The sequence below is a fragment of the Conger conger genome, chromosome 6 (assembly GCF_963514075.1).
Source record: "Conger conger chromosome 6, fConCon1.1, whole genome shotgun sequence".
In the NCBI taxonomy this organism is placed as follows: domain Eukaryota; kingdom Metazoa; phylum Chordata; class Actinopteri; order Anguilliformes; family Congridae; genus Conger; species Conger conger.
The window spans coordinates 44,690,458-44,715,250 of record NC_083765.1 but is presented as its reverse complement, the minus strand read 5'-3'; the positions used below and the strand labels follow the sequence as shown (position 1 = coordinate 44,715,250).

Below are 24,793 nucleotides of genomic sequence, written 5' to 3'. Positions count from 1 at the left end.
TCTTATCCCGCTACCCAGCTCCACCATTATCAGGCATTCACGATCAGTTGGGATCACTCAGTCGCTAATTTGTCTTTGCCGCTTCCCCCTTTCGTCTCATTTCTGTCCTTTGTTTGATAATTTGACGTGGTGTTGCCCTCGTTAGAATCACATTTTCTTCTGTTTGCCTGTTTGCTCTGTAAAATGACTCTTTTGTTTCTGTTTTATAATTTGGTTAACTAATGTGTATTACGTGTTCTGAGGCAGCCTATTGTTTGTGGATGTTACTGGCTTATGTGAGACTTTTTCGTGAGGTGAATTCTTGGCAACGTAGGCCTTTGCAAATATAGGAATGTAGAGTAGAAATGTATTCAGTGGATGCCAAACTTTATCGCTCCACATTTGTCTGTCAGTTAAAGATATGGACTTTCTTCTGTCCCACACGCATTGTAGGTTTCTTCCCTTTCACCTTTGTAAGAATATTTTTGGCAGACAGACCTCTGATCACATTATTTTTATTTGATTTTTCCTCACTGCAATACAGGGCATTGATAAATCCTTTAATGGTAATTGAACAATTTAGTTGGACATGAGATTTGACATATTCCCATCTTTCATCTTTCTCTCTCTCCACCTTTCTTTCTCCCTCTCGCTGTCTCTCTCGCTCTCTAGTTAGTTCAAGATTCGATTCCAATTAAAATTCAAATTAGTCCAGTCTCTCAATTTATTTCCTCTAGTTTCTTGTCTCTTCCTCAAGTCGAAACTCAGCACTTTCTGTCTACTCTCTGGCTCTCTCTCCCTCTCTTCCCACAGTGCCTGGAGTACAGAGAGAGGTCTTCAGTGCTGGAGAACCAGCCTCCTGGGACCTCAGTGCTGCAGGTGTACGCAGTGGATGCTGATGAGGGGGCCAACGGGAAGGTGACATACGGGTTCATGCACAAAGACAGCACCATCCCTGCTTTCAGCATCCACTCGGAGACAGGTACAAGGGCAAAGACATTTACAGCGCCTTGCAGCATACACACAGAGCAGCAGTGTGGAGCAGTGGTCAGTGGGGAGCAGTGATCAGATCAGCAGCGTGGAGCAGTGATCAGATCAGCAGCGTGGAGCAGTGGTCAGAGCAGCAGTGTAGAGCAGTGGTCAGAGCAGCAGTGTGGAGTAGTGGTCAGAGCAGCAGTGTGGAACAGTGGTCAGAGCAGCAGCATATCACCCTTGCCTGTACGTGATGGGTACATTTTTTTTTTTTTTTGACTGCTCCTGCTCCTAGAATTCAGACCTTGGCGCATTTCAAGTGTTCCAAATTTCAATCCAATTTTCTGTAACCACATCCTTTCAAAATGTGTCACCGCTGAAAAGAAAGGTTCAAAAGAGAAGGGCTTTAATAGAATTACGCTGGAGCACTCTTTCACCGAGAACGCTGCTCCACACCTTAACAGAAACACCTTAAGAATTTCTGTAAAAGCGTCTTGTTGAATGAGCACAGAATTCATCTCAGGAGTGCATAAGAGAATTGTGTCTATGTAGGCTTTGTGGAGCACATCTCCCGGAAAAACATGTGATGTGATGCTTGCGCATTGTTGCAGAGAATAGCAGAGTGTTGAATCATGGTCATTGTTTTGTGGTCTGGATTGCTGCTGAAGGAGTGCCCTATCTGCTTTAGATTTCTTCAAAGGTCATCAAACCAACTGATTCCATTTAACATATCCAGGTGAAACCAATTGAGACAAAAGTCTGTTTTTTTGCAGCATTCTCTGTAAACTCTAGAGACCGTTATGCATGAGTATCGTAAGATACCACCCTGTCTGGCACCAACAATTATTCCACTGTCAAAGTCACATAGATCACATTTCTTCCCCATTCTAACATTTTGGTCAGAAAAACAGCTGACCACATCTGCAAGCTTTTATGCATTTAGTTGCTGCCGCAAGATTTCCTGATTAAACATTTGCATTAACAAGCTGGTGTACAGATTTACCTGATAAAGTAGTCACTGAGTGTAGACTTTAGTTATATTCTGTCCTATTCTATTAGAATAGAAGAAAATTGTATTATTAATGGCATTTGTTTATTAATGGCTCTTATCCAGAGCGACGTACAGTTGATGAGACTAAGCAGGAGACAATCCTCCCCTGGAGAAATGCAGGGTTAAGGGCCTTGCTCAAGGGCCCAATGGCTGTGCGGATCTTATTGTGGCGACACTGGGGATCGAACCCCCAACATTGCGTGTCCCAGTCATGTACCTTAACCACAACGCTACAAGCTGCCCTACATATTGCATAATATTTTATATTGTGTTCCATTCTATTCTACATAATAAAAAAGGCCATAATTTCTAAACATCCAAAAGGGAAGGTATGTTCTCTGAAAGTGTGAAATGTATTCTAGTTTATTGCACACCAAACATTAGTCTGTGTAAAGGACATAAAAACAACACCATGGTGTCCCAGTGGACAGAGTCGGTGGTGCTCGTGGAGGTGCACATTTAAGCTGCTAATTGGGCCAGCGGAAGACGGGGGGAGCTGTCCGATACGCAGAGCGCGCGGACCGCGGCTCGATGCCTCCGGTTTCCGTGGATACTCCACCGGGACGCTGACGCTCCATATCCGGCTCTCGCAGGTGTGATCGTCACAGCCAGGAAGTTCGACCGTGAGAGGCAGCGGGAGTACGCGGTCACCGTGACGGCCACGGATCAGGCGGCCGAGCCCCTGATCGGGATCTGCCAGATCAACGTTCTGATCCTGGACGAGAACGACAACGACCCCAAGTTCGAGAACCTGCGCTACGAGTGTGAGTGTCAGCTGTCGCTTTTAAACTTGCCATTATCTTTATACATGGGAAATGTCTGCATATACACTCACTGAGCACTTTATTAGGTATCTATTAGACTTATTTTTTTAGAGTTCTGCTGCTGTGGCCTATCCACTTAGAGTGCGTTGTGTGTTCAGAGATGCTCTTCTGCATACCACTGTTTTAATATGTGGTTATTTGTGTTACTGCGTCACCTTCCTGTCAGATTCAACCAGTCTGGCTCTTCTCCTCTGACGTTTCTGCCCGCAGAACTGCTGATCACGGGATGCTTTTGGTTATTCGCATCATTCTTTGCAAACTCTAGAGACTAGTGTGAGTGAAAATCCCATGAGGTCAGCAGTTTCTGAGACACTCAAACCACCCTGTCTGCCACCAAGACTCATTCCACGGCGCATTCTGATGGTTGATGAGACCATTAACTGAAGCTCCTGATCCGTATCTACATGATTGTATGCAATGCACTGCTGCCACACAATTAGCTGATTAGATAATCGCATGAATAACTAGGTGTAATAAAGTACATAATGTTCCTAATAAAGTGCTCTGTGAGTGTTTATAGCCCCTTTATGCTTCTCGTTCACCCATTCACACACACACTCACACACCAATGGCAGTTGGCTGCCTTGCGAGGCACCAACCAGCTCGTCAGCAGCAGGCGCCCTTGCCGAGAGAAGCAGAGAACATCTGTGTTATTCTCAGGAACAGGAAAGTGCTATATCACAGAATAAGAGCCATTTATAATCATGCTAACCTAACAAGCAACAGTTTGTATTGTAACAAAAGAAAATGCCACAAGGCAGACAGCCTAGTGTATCTATAACATTATCACAAGAGGAAAGGGAAGGGATGTATATTTAAAGGGTGTCAGTGGAGCCATAGTGCTATCTGAAGAGGTGAGTCTTGTGTTTACTTCAGACGATGGGCAGGGTTCCTGCTGTCCTGACTGTATTAGGAAACTCATTTCTGGGGGCCAGAGCAGATAGAAGATGTGACCTGGAAGTGCCGACACATGACCAGGAAGTGCCGACACATGACCAGGAAGTGCCGACACATGACCAGAAAGTGCCGACTCATGACCAGGAAGTGCCGACACATGACCAGAAAGTGCCGACTCATGACCAGGAAGTGCCGACACATGACCTGGAAGAGCAGAGACGTGACCTACAGACATACAGTTGGGGGGGAGGGCAATGTGCCCAGGGGTAGCAGAACAGAGTGGTCTGGCTGGTTTGCAGGGTCTGATGATCTCTTGAAGAAATAACAAAGCAATCTTTTCATCTGCCTGATAGGTTAGCCTCAAAGCTTTCAATTTTATGAGTGCAGAAAGAAAATGCCATGGTTTTGAATGAACAGTAGATTAAAACTCACAGAGAATTTTAAGCAATCAAAAAACCCTGCTGAAAATCACAATGCGAATTCTGAAGAAAAAGAACCAGAATCATTTTTTGACTCAATTAAAGAATCAATCACAGTTTCCAAGAGCAGAACTCAGGCTCTTGAACGCTCTCTGAAATACAGTTACGGTGGACGTACATTTTTCTTCTTTAAGGAACAAATTTCCCAAATGTACCCTGAAAGGTACAATGATGTTCTTTTGGTACTAAGTACATTTTTACAATAAAAAAAAAAAGTCAATCGATTTTTTAAACCCTTGGCTAGGGGTTTCTAAGAGTCCTGTAGTGTGTTGGACCCATGTGCGGTTAGCCTGTGTGAACACCCTGTTAAGCCCGATTTAGACTTCATCGCACAACTCTTGTGACAAGTGATTTTCCCTTTTTTCCATTTTTGTTACATCATGGACACATTCATACTTTGTCGTGCAGTGTTGATTAGACAGCCAGATGGAACACTTAACACGTTGTCATGGATAATCTATGCCAGGTTCTGCCTTGTATTAAAAAATCAGACATCAGCAACGCTTTAATTTTTGTTGCACATCACTTGTTGAATTGAAAAATATAAATCAGACTTTAATGTCCCGTGTTGTTTTGGGGCAGACTTCCTGCGGGAAGACACCATGATTGGCACCAGTTTCCTGCGTGTGGCGGCTCATGATGACGACTACAGCACAAATGCAGCCATCACCTACTCCATGTCCAAGGAGCAACCGGAATACCTGAGAGTCAACCCTGTTACGGGCTGGGTCTACGTCAACCAGCCTATTTCACAGGTGAGTCGTACTGTCAACCCTGTTATGGGCTGGGTTTACTTCAACTAGTCCATTTCACAGGTGAGTCGTACTGTCAACCCTGTTACAGGGTGGGTCTACGTCAACCAGCCCATTTCACAGGTGAGTCATACTGTCAACCCTGTTACTGGCTGGGTTTACTTCAACCAGTCCATTTCACAGGTAAGCCATACTATCAACCCTGTTACAGGGTGGGTCTACATCAACCAGCCCATTTCACAGGTGAGTCATACTGTCAACCCTGTTACAGGGTGGGTCTGTGTCAACCAGCCCATTTCACAGGTGAGTCGTACTGTCAACCCTGTTACAGGGTGGGTCTGTGTCAACCAGCCCATTTCACAGGTGAGTTGTGCTGTCAACCCTGGTGTACAGACCTTCTTTGATATCACTGAGCAACAAAAAATGTGGATCAGAACCTGCCGTACCTAATCAGCTTATAGGTCTTATTATCAACCTGCCAAACCCTGTTGATCTACCTTCCTGGAGATTTTATTTCAACCATAATTTGGCATCCCTAATTCTGCTAATAAGGTTTTCACTCCAACCCAAACAAAGCACACCTTATTCAACAGCTTATATGCTGGAGCAGTTGGAGTTGGAGTGAAAACCCCTCCATTTCACAGGAAATATATTAAGACATATATTAAGGACATAGTCAAATCAGAAGTTACATCTTTGCAGGGTTATGCATCGATTCGATTTAGGCTGAGTCACCTCAATAATGTTATCAAGACTAGCGTTAGGTGAGGTGGAATGGAAAGTATGAACCATTTTAGAAACACTTAAGCACACAGTAGCCCAGGATCATTTTGAAACATTAATTGAAATTGTAACAATCTTGGTATTTCATTATAATGATTAAAAATGCTGTAATAGCTATGAATTGAACAGAATGTAGGTCACAGTGTGCTGTGGGGGTCTGGGAGTGGGACAGTACTTAATATAAGATGCGCTAATGAAGGCTATGACTCAGGGTAGTGGTGAAGCTGTGGCTATGACCTCAGAGGTCCTACCGACGCCATGACAACGGTGTTGCTGGAGCAACGACGGACCTCAGTAAAGGTGGCTCTCACTCCTTCCAGAGGTCCCACATCACCCGGGAGATTGTTGCCACGGACGGCGGGAACCGCAGCAGCTCGGTGGAGCTGTCCGTCACCATCACCAACGTGAAGAACCAGCCGCCGCAGTGGGAGAGCCACAGCTACGAGGTGGTCATCGCCGAAAACACCATGAGGGACACGCCCATCGTGGTGCGTACCGGGGTGGGGGGGCTCGAAACCACCACTCCCGTTCTCACCGTTTCTCCCTGCCCCCGTTCCACATTCGAGCGCTGTTCTCAGATTCAGCGATTTTTACCTACCAGGCATATGCAATCATTACACCAGGCTATGCAAGACATTGTTTTGCATTTGAAAGGGCATATTGAAAAGTACCATCTTGTACGTCCTCCTGGTGGCATAGAATATTTGGTGGAAAATTCAGGTACAGAAAGTAAAAACGTATCCCCCGTATTTTGTTCCAATCACCTGGATTATTAGCACGATTCTTCAGCCGGGAGGTAGAAGTAATTAGTGAAATCAGATGGCTGAGTTTATTGGTGGAGTAAACACATGGGTGGACTGTTACCTACATCCCTGGAATTTGTATTTGGCAAATTAGCAGGATTTGTTTAGTTTCCCATAATGCAATGTTTTAATGGTGTTCAGTCACCCTAACCCGTGACTTTCCATAGCAACACAGAAAGGTGTTTCAGGGGTATTTGGAAAGGTCCTATGGCTCTCCAGTTATGGTGCACATTGAGCTTGGGATGGAGTTCTCCAAAGATCAAATTTCCCAAATTAACCATGAGAGTAGAATCATTTTCTATTTAGGTGCAAATGAGTACATTTTCCAATAAAAAAAGGTACAAATTAATTATATATTGTACATATATATATATATGTACAATTGCATGTACATATACAGCACTGCCTAAGCTACAAGTATTTGTACCTTTTTTGGCACTTATTTCTGAGAGTGTGTGGACATACTCACAGGGTAATTTTCCGTTCATTATCACACTGATTGCCTGCACACGTTTTATCATCTCTACCTGACTGATCTTTCTCAAGCTTATGTTTGTCTTGTACACTTGGGAAGCTGCTTCTGTCAAAAAAAGCTGCACGTGTTTTACATCCCAAATTGGATCTATGTTTTTAATTTTTAATTGAGGTTGTGATTAAATGTTGGGTGTACCACAAATGAGATTTGAACACATGCATCTGGATTGCTGTAAAGTACAACTGTCATAAGTTCCTAATTAAAAATAGACTGTCCTTAAACCCAGTGTTGTCTGAAGAATTTTCAACTCTCTTCAGTTTGAAAATGTATTTTTCGGTTGCTGTAGGACACTCTTCGGGTTGAAAATGGGTTATGCGTTCGCTTGTAGCAAAACTGTTTCGTTTTCTCTCGCCTCTCTGTCTATGATATCGGAGAGGCGCTGAGAGAAAAATGTAATTAAATTTTAAACTTTGACAGTGTGAGGACAGGGCTCTCCGACTGCTGTCCTCGATTAGTGTGGCCAGCACATTTCTCCCCGGGGACTCAAGTTCACACATTAACGAAAGCGTTGGAAGCGTTGAGCACTCAAGGCCTTGACAATCGCAGAACATTATGTCCTCTCTGTGACATGGCGTTCTCCTCTTTGCCACAACTTGATCTTCAGTCGTTATCACGAGCGTCTTATAATAACTGGTTCTGCACTGCTCTGGGGATAAATAACAGCACAATCCCCCAATCCTGATGTCAGTACCGCTATTACTGAGTGTGTGTAAGAGCAGGGCTAAGCGCGATCGTCTGGCAGTTGGAGGGTTACCGGTTCGATCCCGCCTTGGGTGTGTTGAAGTGTCCCTGAGCAAGACACCTAACGCCCAAATGCTCCTGACGAGCTGGTTGGTGCCTTGCATGGCAGCCAATCGCCACTGGTGTGTGAAGGTGAATGGGTGACTGAGAAGCATCAATTGTACAAAGGCGTATAAAGGCGCTATATAAATTCCAACCATTTACCATTTAACAAGGGGAGATCCACTGAGAATGTGTTCCCTTTGCAGGGATACCCTGGGAGGAATGGCAGAGAGAACAGTTGCAAGTGGGGCAAGAAAGAGAGAGAACAGGGGTAAAGCACCTGGATCAGTTTTTGGGTTAAGGGCCTTGCTCTATAGTTTTTTTAGGGACCCGACTTCATCTCTCCAGAAGCAGGTCAACATCCCTATATGCCAACCAGGGGCTCAAACCAACACCCGACCACTAGGCTATCCTGCCTGCATGTGTGTCCTACTCATTCCACGTGTCGACACAAGTCAGTCATCAGTGAATCCCAGTATAGGGGTTATTGCATCTATTTGAGTGGTGTGGGGTTGTTTTCTCAAGTTTCTGGAGTTCCTCAAGAGTTTCGCCTTACCTGGATTATTTAAAATCTAGTTTTTTTTTACTTTAATGAACAAACTGAACTTTAATTTGTGGAAAGTCCTCCCAGTCTTTATAAAGCTATCAAGGTTATGTTAAAATGTGTGTGCGTGTGTGTGTGGGGCGCAGGGGGTCAAATTAATCTTCTACCTAAGGGGGAAAAAAAGTAATGGGGCTTGTTAATTGATCGGAAATAGATTTTTTTTTAATGAGGTGTGTGGGTGGATGTGGTTTGGGTCTAATTGATCTGGAGAATAAATGTGTACATTCCCCTCACTAACCCCTGCATTAAAGCGCTGTTCCACCCCACTGCATGCTGGGGGAAGGCCTGCTGCAGGTGCATGCGCTGCACCCGTAGACTCAGAATAATAATGACATTACGTGGCCATAGTACCCGTGTAGATGCACTGCGTTGCAATTGCAGAGGTATGATCTGTGGAGATACATTTTTACACTTACATGGTTTAACGTTTAAATGGTCGACCAGCTGCCAGTCAGTTGTTTCAAAACCTAGCTTGAGCTGGTCTAACCTGGTCTGAACTGTTCAAACAGCTAAACCATGTCGAGCTGGGAGCAGGTCTGAACTGGTCAACCAGCTACCAGCTGTTTCAAAACCTAGCTTGAGCTGGTTGAACCATGTCAAGCTGGGAGCAGTTCTGAACTGGTCAGCCAGCTACCTGCTGTTTCAAACCTAGCTTGAGCAGCAGGGTGATCAGGGGTACAGTGACAGTGCCCCAGCTGGGAAGCCCGCAAGCTTGGACAGCAAGCCTCGTACTAACCACCCTGTTACACTGTCAGCCTACCGTTCTGTAAGCCACAGACAGCACTGGCAGGGCTCGGGTTCGATTTTAGATCACCGAGTCTATGCTGCCAGCCCAGGCTCTATCTCAGGGCTGCCCAACCCTGTTACAGAGGCTCTATCTCAGGGCTGCCCAACCCTGTTACAGAGGCTCTATCTCAGGGCTGCCCAACCCTGTTACAGAGGCTCTATCTCAGGGCTGCCCAACCCTGTTACAGAGGCTCTATCTCAGGGCTGCCCAACCCTGTTACAGAGGCTCTATCTCAGGGCTGCCCAACCCTGTTACAGAGGCTCTATCTCAGGGCTGCCCAACCCTGTTACAGAGGCTCTATCTCAGGGCTGCCCAACCCTGTTACAGAGGCTCTATCTCAGGGCTGCCCAACCCTGTTCTTGGAGGTCTACCAGCCTGATTTTCATTTCAACCCCAATTTGGCAGCATTGATTCTACTAATTATCTTGCAGTTGAATGAGCTGTGCTTTGTTAGTGTTGGAGGGAAAACCTACAGGATGGTAGATCTCCAGGAACAGGGGTGCTCCAGGGACAGCCCTGCTTTCACTGGATGTGCCAGATGGCTCAAATTCTACGTTTTGAAAAATAAATATATTTCTTTTGTGTGTTTTTTTTTTAATCCAAAAGCTGGCTCACATGGTTTTGTTTTATATTTTGTAATTCCTGTTTCTTTATTAATGTCAGCCTCTCTTTGTTTTGCTTGGTGTATTTTCTACTCAGTTGTGAAATTACCAGAATGCTGGGAGCTTAGATAGGTTACTGTTTTTCATGTGTTCATTCGAACTGGCGCTTACTCACTGGAGGACGCCTCGTTTATTAGCACATCCCATGCCAGGAGCATTTCTTTCTGCCACGGCGGGTGCTTGCTGGAACAGTGAAAACATCCTAATATTGTTGGGCTTGGTTCTCAACGTTATCTCACCGCCAAGTGGGACTGTAAACGCAATCTTCCCGGCGTTCCTTCGGCATTACAAACTGGGCTTATGGAAAACGAGAAAGAACATCTCTGTCGTTTCCTTTTGCCCTCCCAGATACCGTCTCTGTATCTCTTTTTATATACGAGCTTAATCACAGGCATTTTCTGAGAGTCATGTACTTCCTGTGTTTAATTTGTTTGCCTGAGCCTGAGCCTGCTCTCATTTTTCATCTCACTACCCATTTGCTGGCCCTTTATTTTTAAACTGTAATTATCTATAAATGTATGTAAGTATGTATAAAAATAAAAAGACAGTTTAGTTCGTTTTTCCGTACTGCTGTGTTTTGACCACTTTGCCACACTGTTAATGTAAATGCAACACTATTTCCAATTAGCTTTCCTGGTTAAAAGGGTCATTACAGATCACATTTATTTTTAGCTGTATGCCTACTTTGTAGTGAAACATTTTAATGTTATAATTTCAACATTCATAAAATAATATAATTTTGGCATAAAAACTAGTAGAAAAGCATGTTCTGCTGCTTTATAAAGTTGAAAAATGCTGTCTGCAGTCCTCGCTGGCCCCGCCCCAGTTGAGACTTTTTTAGGGTACCAGAAAAGATGTCATCAGTCAGATGTCCTGTTGGATAATTGTTCATGCCCACAAATTTGTCTCTTTACTTTTAATAGCTCATTTTCAGAGTCGGAAAGCCAGCTGTTGTGTTCGATACTACACAGAACACTGCAGGCACCTGATTGGTTAGAGAATACATAATGCAAATGAGATGGACACACCTACTCTGCCCATCTCAGAATACATGTACAGAAGGCAGGGTGAAACTGTGAGTGCGATGACTCTTTAAAGGCTAGTTAAATGGGATAAATAAATAAAAGCCTGTTTGATTTTTGCCACTCTCAGACCATCAAGGCTATATCCCTGCTGGGTGACCCCCGGGTGACCTATAACCTAGAGGACGGGATGGTTCCGGAGACCAACATGCCGGTGCGCTTCTACCTGACGCCCAACCGCGAGGACGGCTCTGCCTCCATCCTGGTGGCCGAGCCGCTGGACTACGAGACCACCCGAAACTTCGTGCTGAGGGTCCGGGCGCAGAACGTGGCCGCTGTGCCGCTGGCGGCCTTCACCACCGTCTACGTCAACGTCACGGGTACGCGGGGAATTGTGTTGGGAATTCTGGGAATTCTACTGCTCAGAGCCCCCCAACCTGTGGGCCCTCTCCAGCTGTGGGCCCCTACAATCACCGTACCTTTCACCGCACTAGTGACAGTGGGCCAGTCTATCGTCTAGCGACTAAGGTGCTTGAGTGGGACCTGGAAGGTTGGTGGTTCAAGCCCCAGTGTAGCCACTATAAGATTGATGCAGCTGTTGGGCCCTTGAACAAGTCCCTGAACCCCACATTACTGATAGGCCCCTGCTTAATCTAGTCAACTGTAAGTCGCTTTTGATAAAAGTGTCAGCTAAATAACTGTAAAGTAATGTAAGGATGGCCCTGGCTGTCCATACACCCCCCCCTATCCTCCCACCCCTCATCCCCTGAATCAGTCCTCGGCCCTCTCCCTCATCAGCTCTTGCCTTGAGAGACTCAAGTTATTTCCATTAGGTTTTCAGTGTTTCTGGGCCTCACTTTGTGTGCTAATGCACCCCGGATAGGGACAAACAAAGGCTTAACTCAGTTTAACCGTGAATGCGTATTGGCCTCGTTGCACAACCACGGCAGACTTGTTTTTCATAGCAAGCTAAGTGCTTCTTCCCCAGCTCTGTGAGCCCGCTGTACAGGACAAGCCTGCTCTGAACTCCCTCAGCACCTAATCACCACAGTATGGGTAACATACTGTTTCTGAAGGAAAAAATTATGTATGTGCAAATTTGGGTAAGATTGCGATGAATTATAGCTACTTATATCTACTAATTTTCCCGTAAGTTACTGGCCACCTCAAATTATACAGGTGCTAGTTTAGGTACCTGATTGGTACGTAAAATTGTACCCCTAGCCAGCAGTACATAATTACTTTGTACCTTTTTTGCTTGTAGAAGGTACTTATTAGTACCTACATAGACCATTATTGTGTTCTCAGAGTACATTTGGGAAATTTGTTCCCTAAGGAACAAAAATGTAGCTCCGCCACTGTATCTAGGAATGCATGGTTAATCCTACGGCAAACTCACCCTGTTATTGGGCAAGCTCCTAACCTCCTGCTCTCCTGACCAATTAAACGCTGCGTTTCTGTGCCTGGCCGCCCGTCCGAGCCTGTCGTTCGCGCGTTAACTGCGCGGGGGACGGCCGCACGCTTCAGTACCTCATCACCCGCGCCGCTCAAATGTTTTATTAAAAGAGCGCTCTCGCTTCACTCACCGATGAGAGGGGGGAAATAACTGTGGGTTTAAGGCTTTCATTATTCACCAAGCCGAGCGTCACACCACCACGTCCGTTCTTTACATTTTTCTTTATGATATTTTCCTGATTTTGGTTGCCGATCTTTTCCAATTACCCATGTCAGCTGCCTGCGATACGGCGCCTACGACCCCGGCGGCCCCGGGGAGAGCAAATGATCCCGAGAACGACATGCCTCCTCCGAGTCGCATCGCCTCATCCCGCGACTGTGATTCCGAGGCGATAGGGGTGCTGTTGTACGCGGCGGTTCCTACAGACCCTGCAGAGTCCCTCCCCCCTCCCTCAGAGCGGCAGCCAATAATACTGCTCCCTTGTGTGCCAGGCGTACTCAAACTCGGCTTTGGCAGGACGTGAACCCCAGTCCTTGGTGTGCGACTGCGTCACTGTCACGGCTTTAGCCGCGCACTGATGCGGCTCTATCGCGTTTGTTCATGTACGACCAGCAGCCCACGCCGCTGGGAGACCCCGCTGCTCTTTTACCAGGGAATAGTAGTCCAGTAGGAACATACAGTAATACAACCCATATTTGACTAAAGAGTAGAAACAGTATGTTAAGAAAATGACCACAGAGCTCATTCTGGTTGGTGTAGAAAGAAACCCTTTGTGATTAATATAGCCCATATGACAAATATCAACAGATCTATGGTTAGCTCAACCAGCTTGACAAGTGTGTCAAAGGAATTTAAACACTTCCACTGAGGATATTAAGGGGTTTTAATGTGCATGCATTAAAACATACACATGCATGTGTATACATACACAGTGTTTGTCATGTGATGATGGAAATCAGCTATTTCGCTTACTCTGTCACTCTGTACGTCAATGCACTTAATGAAACAAATTTATTCCAATAACTGGTATGTGTAAAAAAAACAATTTTCAATTAAAAGCAAATCAAGCCAGTGATAACCTGCTCAAAACGGAAAGAATGAAGTAAAAGACAATGTTTTTTTGTTTTTCTATCCCCTCACAGATGTGAATGACAACGTGCCGTTCTTCACCTCCTCTGTCTACGAGGCTACTGTGACGGAGGGCGCTGAGGCCGGAACCTTCGTCCTCCAGGTGTCCGCCAACGACCTGGACCTGGGGCTGAACGGGAAGGTGTGTGTACTGTCTCTCAGGTGTATGGGGCTGTGGTCTCTCGGGTGTATGGGGCTGTGGTCTTTCAGGTGTATGGGGCTGTGGTCTCTCAGGTGTATGGGGTATAGTCTCTCAGGTGTATGGGGTTGTAGTCTCTCAGGTGTATGGGGCTGTGGTCTCTCGGGTGTATGGGGCTGTGGTCTTTCAGGTGTATGGGGCTGTGGTCTCTCAGGTGTATGGGGTATAGTCTCTCAGGTGTATGGGGTTGTAGTCTCTCAGGTGTATGGGGCTGTGGTCTCTCAGGTGTATGGGGTATAGTCTCTCAGGTGTATGGGGCTGTGGTCTCTCAGGTGTATGGGGTATAGTATCTCAGGTGTATGGGGCTGTGGTCTTTCAGGTGTATGGGGCTGTGGTCTCTCAGGTGTATGGGGTATAGTCTCTCAGGTGTATGGGGTTGTAGTCTCTCAGGTGTATGGGGCTGTGGTCTCTCAGGTGTATGGGGTATAGTCTCTCAGGTATATGGGACTGTGGTCTCACAGGTGTATGGGGCTGTGGTTTCTCAGGTGTATGGGGCTGTGGTCTTTCAGGTGTATGGGGCTGTGGTCTCTCAGGTGTATGGGGTATAGTCTCTCAGGTGTATGGGGTATAGTATCTCAGGTGTATGGGGCTGTGGTCTCTCAGGTGTATGGGGCTGTGGTCTCTCAGGTGTATGGGGCTGTGGTCTCTCAGGTGTATGGGGTATAGTCTCTCAGGTGTATGGGGCTGTGGTCTCTCAGGTGTATGGGGTATAGTATCTCAGGTGCATGGGGCTGTGGTATCTCAGGTGTATGGGGCTGTGGTCTCTCAGGTGTATGGGGTATAGTCTCTCAGGTGTATGGGGTATAGTCTCTCAGGTGTATGGGGCTGTGGTCTCTCAGGTGTATGGGGTATAGTATCTCAGGTGTATGGGGCTGTGGTCTCTCAGGTGTATGGGGCTGTGGTCTTTCAGGTGTATGGGGCTGTGGTCTCTCAGGTGTATGGGGTATAGTCTCTCAGGTGTATGGGGCTGTGGTCTCTCAGGTGTATGGGGTATAGTCTCTCAGGTGTATGGGGTTGTAGTCTCTCAGGTGTATGGGGCTGTGGTCTCTCAGGTGTATGGGGTATAGTCTCTCAGGTATATGGGACTGTGGTCTCACAGGTGTATGGGGCTGTGGTTTCTCAGGTGTATGGGGCTGTGGTCTCTCAGGTGTATGGGGCTATGGTCTCTCAGGTGTATGGGGCTGTGGTCTCTCAGGTGTATGGGGTATAGTCTCTCAGGTGTATGGGGCTGTGGTCTCTCAGGTGTATGGGGTATAGTATCTCAGGTGCATGGGGCTGTGGTATCTCAGGTGTATGGGGCTGTGGTCTCTCAGGTGTATGGGGTATAGTCTCTCAGGTGTATGGGGCTGTGGTCTCTCAGGTGTATGGGGCTGTGGTCTCCCAGGTGTATGGGGCTATACACCTGTCTAACTCTGTAGCTCAAAAAAAATTAAGGGTATTCACATCCATATTGGCTCATCCATATATGAATTGCAGCCCTTTTTATACATTGTCCCCCAAATCAGTACAGTACAGAGCCAAGATAATGAAAATTCTGTCACTGGTTATGATTAAAAGCAATTTCTAAATATCCGTTGCCTATAACTATTGTAATAGTTTGGGTCACAAACATAATATTTAGTTCACTACTTTGAAATGGAGACTCAAGTATCTGGCCAACATGTGGTCAGTGGTTGATCCAGTGAAGGCTAATGGCTAATGGCTAATGGCTAATGGCTGAGTTACTGCCGAATCTCTTTGCCTAATTTTGTGTGCGTGTAGTCATTGCCCAATTCTGTTTGCGTGACCAGCAGTGTATTGGTAATTAGTGTCCAGACTCAACCATTGGTTAGGTAACACCTGGTATAAAACTGCAGCATCTGAAAAGAACAGTGGTCGGTGCAAGACTGTAGATCAGCATTAACATTGCATGGAATGCCGACACAACTCATAATAACTCCCTGCAACATTCCCCATAAGTAGAAATCGCCAGTGCATGTAGGCGTTAATACTGATGAAATGTACTGCAACTCAGTATTTTATGTAATGTTTAGGACATCTAAGGTTTTTATTTTGTAGTATACTGTAAATAAATATCTTTAGAAAGGAATAGATATGCATTACTGGTAGTCCTATTTTCAGATGCAGAATATCAAAGTCATACAAATTATTATATATAAGCACAACCTCGATGCATTTTTCTCTTTGATGTGTACAACATTTGAATAAGACAAAATAAGAAATGAAATGGCCAGATGAAGGGAAGTACAGCCAAATCCTATGAATGTAGGCCAAGGCTGCCCAATTCTGTTCCTGGAGATCTCCTGTAGGTACATTTCCACCATAACTTGGCACACCTGATTGTACTAATTGCCAGCGTAACAAGATGTCTCGCTGCTGAATGAGGTGTGCTTTGTTAGAGTTGAACTGAAGACCTACAGGAGGGTAGATCTCCAGGAACAGGGTTGGGCAGCCCTACTCTAGCTGCTGAACAAGGTGTGCTTTGTTAGGGTTAGAGTGAAAGCCTACAGGACGGTAGATATCCAGGAACAGGGTTGGGCAGCCCTACTCTAGCTGCTGAACAAGGTGTGCTTTGTTAGAGTTGTACTGAAGACCTACAGGAGGGTAGATCTTGTTCCAGGAACAAGATTAAGCTGCCCATAATGTGGGAAAGCATGGGCATTGCCTTTGAGAAAGACTATTTGGATATAGCGTGCGGGCAGATATTAGGAGTTGTGCTTATGTGGATATGTAATTAGGCTTTTCACTTGTGAGCAACTTGGAACTGTGAATGCTGTATACCATCCTGTTGAAATGTACACTCAGTGAGCGCTTTATTAGGTATACCTGTACACCAATTTATTAATGCAAATATTGATTCAGCCAATCATGTGGCAGCAACTAAATGCATAAAAGCATGAAGGCATGGTCAAGAGGTTCAGCTGTTTTTCAGAATGGGGAAGAAATGTTATCTAAGTGACTTTGACTGTGGAATGATTGTTGGTGCCAGACAGGGTGGTTTGAGTATCTTGGAACCTGCTGATCTCCTGGGATTTTCATACAGCAGCAGAAGGCCAATAAGTCTGAAAAATAAGTTTAATAAATACCTTAAAAAGTTCTCACTGAGTGTATGTGTGTAGACATTGGTTATATGATGGTATGCAGTTCACAAAAGCTCTTTTTACAGTCGAATAATTTGACCTTTAAAAGTTTCTAAATAAATATACTGTATATCTCACCTATTTTCATTCTTACAGTGGGTAGGCTACCACTTACTTGAGGTATTTTTATATCCATATGCTTAAGGTTCTTCATGATCTGTCTAGACATTATTTTTTTGAACTAATTTTCTGAATGTTGAGTGCTTTTTATTGTTTTAGATTGCAGTGACATTTTGTCTTGGAAGTTAGCAGATGTTCATGTCAGGAAGTCTGAAAGCCTACTATTTAGATCTCATACTCAGCAACATTGGTTTGAGACTTTACTAACATCCTGTATACTTACAGCATATTACACATAAACCGCAAGAAGGTACTATGTGGAGATGAGCAGGAAATATTTTTTATTGCCTTTAGCCCCATTCCCGCACCCAACACCAAGGTTACGAATTTATAATCATTTTTTTTCTTTGTGAATTTCATTGTAATAACCTCTGACAGTAGTCACTAACTGAACTAATAACTGGCACGTTAATTAGACACGGTATGTCTGGACTGCAGGTAATGGTTTTTGGTTCTAGGGAATAGGGCTGCTCATCACAGTTCTGTCTCCGTCTGTTCTGACACATCCTTATGCCCATTTCTATTCCTGGAATAATCTCCATCCACTATAAAACAGGCTTTTCTCACATGTGCTCACAGCTTTCCTACACTTTCAAACGCTTGTTACATTACATTACATTACATTACATTATTGGCATTTGGCAGACGCTCTTATCCAGAGTGACATACAGTTGATTAGACAATCCCCCCCTGGAGCAATGCAGGGTTAAGGGCCTTGCTGAAGGGCCCAACGGCTGATCTTGTTGTGGCTACACCAGGGATCGAACCTCCAACCTTGCAGGTCCCAGTCATTTACCTTAACCACTACGCTACAGGCCGCCCTTCATAACCCCCGTCATTTACTTCATAACACTTAAGTATGGGGTGACATAGCCCTTAAGTATGGGGTGACATTACACTTAAGTATGCGGTGACATAGCACTTAAGTATGGGGTGACATTACACTTAAGTATGGGGTGACATTACACTTAAGTATGGGATGACATTGGCTCCGAAAGTAAGAGCAGTCGTCTGGCAGTCGGAGGGTTGCCAGTTCAATCCCACCCTGTGTGTGTTGAAGTGTCCCTGAGCAAGACACCTAACCTCCAATTGCTAGTTGGTGCCTTGCATGGTAGCCAATTGCTGTTGGTATGGGTGAATGAGAAGCATCAATTATACAGCGCTTTGGATAAATGAACTATATAAATGCACACATTTACTTAAGGAACACTTAAGTTCCTTACATTCTTAAGTTCTGTCCTTAAGTCTTTATGTTCTGACAATGTACAGGCTACTTTGCCTTAGCACAAAGGTGTGGTTTCCTTTAGTTGTCCTGGTTATGGGACTTTCCAAAGAGTTTGCTTGCATCAGAGACATTATTATGGCTGGGTAAAAGTAAGAGCTTGGTGATTAACTTTCTCACCAAGCAACTATGATTCTATAAACCAAAAAATGAGGAATGAAATGTATGCAAAAAAGATTAAAAAGAAATAAAACTTGTTGACATTTATAGAGAACCTGTTTTAATCTTGAGTAGTTTCAAGGAGGTGAGTTTTCTTGCTTAATTAAAGGAAAACTTAAAAGCTGTGTTCCTGGATGTTTTGTATGATATGCACATTATGCTGTGTGTATCAGGCTAGGATGCTGAACCCAGGGCCCTAACTCTTCTCTCCTGTACCCACCCCTCCCCATGCCCCAAACTCCTACCCCCCAGATAACCTACTCCCTGCTGAAGGACCGCAGTGGAGACTACCAGTACTACCGCATTGACCCGGCGCTGGGTACCATCTACACCGAGATGGTGTTTGACCGGGAGACCAAGGGCTCCTACCTGCTGGAGGTGAAGTCTGTGGATGGGTGGGAGTCCGCTCGGCCTGGCAAAAACGGGCAGCCCAACTCCGGTGAGCTCACTGCACCTCTTTAGGGCTACCCCCTCTGGCAGAGATCATCAAATCATGGTCTTCAAAGGGCTGAGATCTGCTGGTTTTCCCACCATCTCTTTACCTGGGAGTTGGGTGTGAAGACAGTTGAATTATTAATTTAAGCACCTGGGAGGAAAGAAGATTTGAGGGCCAGATTTGACAACCCCTTCCCTAGGAGCATAGGGAAGGCTCCTAAAGGTGGCCTGACCTCACCAAACCTGAAACAGGTGGGACCAGAACCACGGGAAACGGTGGTAAATGATTAACAAAAATAATTCGCCTGACTGGTGGGGTGGAGGGAGTATTCAAACAGCTTCAGGAATTTTTTCTTTTTTTTTCAAAAATCAGGCTGTGTTTTTTTTTTAATCCGTTTGACTGGGCTATTTTATTTAAGTTCTCCAGATGGAGCCAACTGCTCAGCTCGATGAATCGCAGCCTGATGTGTTTTGCATAGGCTATTGTCGTCGAGTATGAAGAATGCTTTTCAGACTACTTCATTTGTTGTGGTAGCCCGACAGCGCAAATACTGTTCAAATATTAAAAGGTGAGGAAAAAAAAAGAAGAAAAAAACATTTTCCAGTGCAGTGGAAGGTTTTATAAATGTTAGATGAAGGCACATAAAGAGGCCGGGTGGTAACTTCAGAGAGATAAAACAACTTCCCTGCGATTGGCTTCTTCTGCGGAGCGATTGCAGGGTGCCTCAGAACTGTTCTCCCCTGTTTCTCCATTTGCGAGAGGGCCTGCCTTTTCAAGCGTGCGCCCCTGTCTGAGAGGGCATTCAGGGTAGAAATGAACCTCACACAGAACAGGGGAGCAGGGTAGTGAGCCTGTGGAAGCCTAAACTTCAGAGAAATTCCCTTTCAGAGAGAAACACAGAACTTCTTTCCCAAACAAAGCTTCTGGTGCATTTGTCACACCGTGTGGCAACATTTACTCTCCTTGTGTAATTAAAAATAATTAAACATCAATAACAGAGAGACAGGAAACAAGGAAAGGTGACCCATACAGTAGTCAGCCTGTGAACTTGTGACCGTGGCTGCTTTGAGTATTTTAATTTCCATTTTGCACAAAACGGGATCAAAGAGTGAAAAAAAAGTTTGGGGTTATTGCTTTCCCGCTTCAGGGAGACATTATCCCAGTGTTAAACTGTAAACTTTCTCCGCGTCTAGCTTAAATAATTGATCTCAACTTGAGGAGTATATTGAAAATTATGTTCTTTTTGATATTCATATCAAGCGCAGCATATTTAATCAGGGAAGACCTCCGTCTCGAGCCCTGGGGGTGTCATACACAGCTGTCTGCAGATGGCTTCAAGACGCAGAGAAAGAGACAGAGTAACAGAGAGAGAGAGAAAGAGAGAAAGGGAGGGAGCGAGAGAAAGGAACACTGACAGAATAAGATCAGCCGGGGTTTTTTTAATCTCCGCCTTATCGCTCCCACAGACACGGCATACGTGCGCGTTTTCATCAGCGATGTGAACGATAACAAGCCCGTCTTCGCCGAGAGCGTCTATGAAGTCAGCGTGGAAGAGGACGCCGACGTGGGCTTCGCCGTCGTCACTGTCAGCGCTAACGACGGGGATGAAGGTGCGTGACGGGGAGCGCAGAGACGCGCAGCCTGTGAAAGTTTGTCACCCAGATTTCTGTTTTCCCCCCCGTTTTTTAAAAACGTATTTTTAGAAAAGCCGGGGGGTTGCGGTGACAGCCGCTCTCCTTTGATCAACCCCCGATTCCCCCGAGGTAAAGATGAGGTTGAATCTCTGCTCTGCGATTTCCCTGTAGATTTCACACAGGTTTGTAGAACAGAAGCTCTCTTCTCGGGTTGTTTCCGAGGTGGGGAATGGCTTCTCGTTCGCACGCGGCCCCTGAACACAATGCTAGCACCCGCAGCGCGATGCTAAGTGAGCAGAGAGGGCCAAGACTTTGGGATGTCCTTCTTGGCCGGGGGTTGAGATTGCAAACTCTAAATCTGGGCAGACGCTCTCGAGGCCAGACAGCTTTGTGTTTTAAAAGTTAAGATTGATTTGCTCAGCATGCTGGTGTTACATCCTGTTTCCACACACATCTTACTGCAAAAAGTAAAGGCTGTTAACCCTGGGGTCCTGGCCAACTTCCCAATCCGCCTTTGTAGCCGTCCAGCCTCTCAGACCTCACCTGTAGTTGGTTATATCCTCAATCTCCCTGGGTTCCTTGTACTGTCTCTGCACAGCGAGTTGGGGCGACATTGACTCAGGCGGTATGAGCAGTAGGGGAGGGTTGCCCATTCGATCCCACCTTGGGTGTGTTGAAGTGTCCCTGAGCAAGACTCCTAACTCCCAAATGCTCCTGACGAGCTGTTTGGTGACTTGCATCCTCGGTTCGAGCCCCACCCGGGCCTTTCTGTGTGGAGTTTGCATGTTCTCCCCGCGTTTGTGTAGGTTTCTTCCGGGTACTCCGGTTTCTTCCCATAGTCCAAAGACATGCAGGTTAGGCTACAGATGAAAATGAGCTCGTTAGCTAACTTTACATTGATGTGGAGACAGAAAATGTTGATCAATGTGCACTGTCCTTTGTAAAAAAAGAAAAAAGAAAAGACCCCTCAGCCAAAAAAGGATTTGCTTAAAAAGCAGACTCGCTTAGCATGGTTTCCCCCAAGAGTGTATCAGAGCCTGGGCCCTCTATCTGCTCAATTTTAAACTCTGATAGGGGAGAAAGCAGCCCCATTCCTTAGCTGAGTAGTTAATGCAGGGGAAAGGAAATGGTGATAATTATGTGACACCTCTGATTGTAATATTCCTCACCCACAGATACTTACCATTTGGGAATTCATTTTATTTCATTCTTCTTTTGGAGAATTGTCAGATGAATAACACAGTTAAATTCAGAATTGTGCCTGTAATTACTGGAATGAACAAAACTGTTCAAGTTAGATTGAGAATTCCCCCATTTATCTTCTTTTTGCTACACTGCAATGAATTCCTATTGAGTCTTTAATATTTCAAGGGATATCTTCTTTTTGAACAAAGCAAGTGCAATACATTCCAACAGTCTTTTTATTATACCTCAGATCTTTGACTGAAGTCCTAATTGTTATAGGGAATTGTACATATATGTATGCTTCATTTTACATCCAGTTTAATGTCTTTTTTTAATGGTTCTCACATAATTGGATGGATCAAGATTTATTTTGTAACCATATGAACCCTATCAAATTTGTTGCGTTCATATTTATATGATACAAAAAACTGTGACATAATAAAAACACCAAACGATGATTGTTAAAAAGACTCTCCGCGAGCGGGAACATCAGTTTAGATGCTTATCGGCCTCTTATTAGCAATGCAGGACAATAAAACTCCAGCTTCCCCCTTGCCACGCTCACTACAAATTGCACCTTGCCACAGACTCAGACAATAAAAGGCAACAATCCTTGATACCATTTCTCTACATCAAAAAATCATGTTCCAAGAACAAAAATATACAATTCAGGATTTGCATGAATAAACACTTTTTTTTTTTTTTTCTTTGCTCACTTCTATTGCATATCCGGCCAACATATTCCTGGTTTGGTAGAAATATATAGTTTGTTTTGCAAATTATTAACTAAATTAAACTATTTTCTAGCTTATTCTGGGGGTATTTATCTGGCTTTTGTGCTTACATTACTTTAGGATACAACATTTTTTTGCCCGTGCCTGGGTTGGAGTTTGGTGGTACAGCAGACATCATAGTGCTTTCAGTCTGTGTATATTACGATATCGTACTTTTGTAAATAGTTTTATGTTCGTTTGCCTCCTAAAATACAACACGGCCAAGCCGTATGAGGTTGGTCCTTGACTTGAATGACTCATTTGTTTTGTAATTTAATGTGTATTTCAATTTTGTGTACACTGTATGTACATGTTCTGACATAAATTTGCCTCAAATTTCCACATGGTACAAGTTTCTTCTTTAATTGAAGTCTTCAACTTTGTGTGTGTAGTAAATCGTTTTTGAGATATTAACACTTTTATAGGACAAAATAGGTTGAAATTTCCATCTAGGGGGGAAAAGTGGAAAGGGTTCATGTTTTTGCCCTTGAGAACTCAAGGGAAAAAACATGAACTCAATACCTATGTGGTGACATTGTATGTCTAAGCATCTCATCTTGCCTGAAGCTAGATTTCCTGCACTATCTAAAGCAATGGTGCTCTTGAGAAGAGTAGATTTATTTGTACAATACTGTTAAACTCACTGTTTGCCCATTGCCAGCCACTAGCAGCCACTGAGCTTGGTTCTGCTCAAGGTTTCTTTCTGTTCCTTGTTGGGTTTTTCCTTGCCAGTGTAGCCCTAGGCTTGCTCTGAGGCCTGGGCTCTTTGTAAAGCTGCTTTTTTGATGTTATTGCTTTGCAAAAAGCGTATACAAATACAATTGAATTGAATTGAATGAAATAAGCTGGACAAGATGAAGATACAATTAATCCTTTCCTTGTGTGGGGAAAAAACTCATGATACTCTCACTTGTCCTTCATTGCCTTGGTACAATGGGACTGCAGACTCTGTCTAGGGTTGAGTGAATTGTCTAGTTCTACCTGTCCAAGATCGAGGGTTGAGTGGTCTGTCACGGTTTAACTCTTCTAGTTCAAGAATCTAAGTAAACAGGTGGTGCTGCACCAATGGTTTCAATGGCTAATGTCATTGACCAAAATGTTTGTTGTCAATAAAGAATGTTGTTATGCTCCTCGCAGTTGAGCTCTTTGATTTCACACTTTAATGCTTGAATGAAAGAATATACTTCCTTGCTAGCTTGGCCTTTGAAACCTTTTTCTAAGACACTTTGAATTTTGAAACTTTTTGAAACTTTGAGATTTGTGAGTTTGCTACCTGTTGCTTTGATTTCTCTAGTTCTAGCTCTGCAAGATCAGGGTTTGAATGGTTCTTCTAGTTCTATCCCTCCAAGATCAAAGTCAAAGTGAACTTTATAAAAGTGAGATCAGAGTTGAATGATTCTTTCATGTTTCTAGCCTGCATTTTTTCACAGACTTCTTTGGCTTCTCCAGGAGGACATAGATTCAGGACCTAAGTAACAATGCATAATTCAGGTCAATGCATCTGTAAAATGTAGGACAGTTCACAGGTGTACACTGTAGCATAGGGATCATCAAACCACAGTCCTCGAGTCCCGAGAACTGCTGTTTTTCCACTCTTCCTTTACCTGGGAGTCATGGGTGAAAACAGTCTAGCCAATGAGCAGCACTAATTAATCTGTTAATTTCAGGGTAAGATTTGATATTACCTGTTGTAGCAGCTATTCTTCCTTATACATTTCTATACACACTCTCAGAAATACAGGTACAACAATTGTCTAAAAATGTACAAATGTTGGGGCGGTACCCTGTAGGTGCATAAAACTGTACCCATAGCCAGCAATATATTATTTGTACCTTTTTTTGCTTGGACAATATGTACAAATTTGTACCCAAAGAGAACATTACTGTATGTTCAGGGTACACATGGGAAATGTAATCCTTGGAGAACAAAAATGTAACTCCACTGTCCGTTTATTTCTGAGAACTGTGTTCCATCACATTGGTATGGTGCTGCAGGTGCCAACGCCAAGCTGCGCTACCAGATCACGTCGGGGAACACGGGCGGGGCGTTCGACGTGGAGCCCGAGGTGGGTACCATCTTCCTGGTGCAGCGGCTGGACCACGAGAGGGTGAAGTGGTACCGCCTGCACATCCTGGCCTCGGATGGGAAGTGGGAGGACTACACGGCCGTGGTGGTCAACGTGGTGAACAAGAACGACGAGACGCCGGTCTTCTCCGTCAACGAGTACTACGGGAGCGTGACCGAGGAGCTGGACGGCTCGCCCGTGTTTGTGCTGCAGGTGAGCCTCTGTTTGTGCTGCAGTTGAGCCCCTGTTTGTGCTGCAGTTGAGCCCCTGTTTGGGCTGCAG

General features: G+C 44.7%; 1 protein-coding gene across 1 annotated transcript in view; it reads left to right on the top strand.

The window, feature by feature from the left end:
* Window positions 1-24,793, top strand: part of LOC133131148 (neural-cadherin-like) — a 205,514-nt gene that overhangs the window by 103,328 nt on the left and 77,393 nt on the right. Inside the window, exons 9-17 of the mRNA XM_061246326.1 lie at window positions 793-961; window positions 2,596-2,766; window positions 4,785-4,957; window positions 6,058-6,225; window positions 11,064-11,313; window positions 13,532-13,659; window positions 18,670-18,856; window positions 20,320-20,463; window positions 24,441-24,724. Coding sequence (XP_061102310.1) covers window positions 793-961; window positions 2,596-2,766; window positions 4,785-4,957; window positions 6,058-6,225; window positions 11,064-11,313; window positions 13,532-13,659; window positions 18,670-18,856; window positions 20,320-20,463; window positions 24,441-24,724 — 1,674 coding nt within the window. The remainder of the gene's footprint in view (window positions 1-792; window positions 962-2,595; window positions 2,767-4,784; window positions 4,958-6,057; window positions 6,226-11,063; window positions 11,314-13,531; window positions 13,660-18,669; window positions 18,857-20,319; window positions 20,464-24,440; window positions 24,725-24,793) is intronic.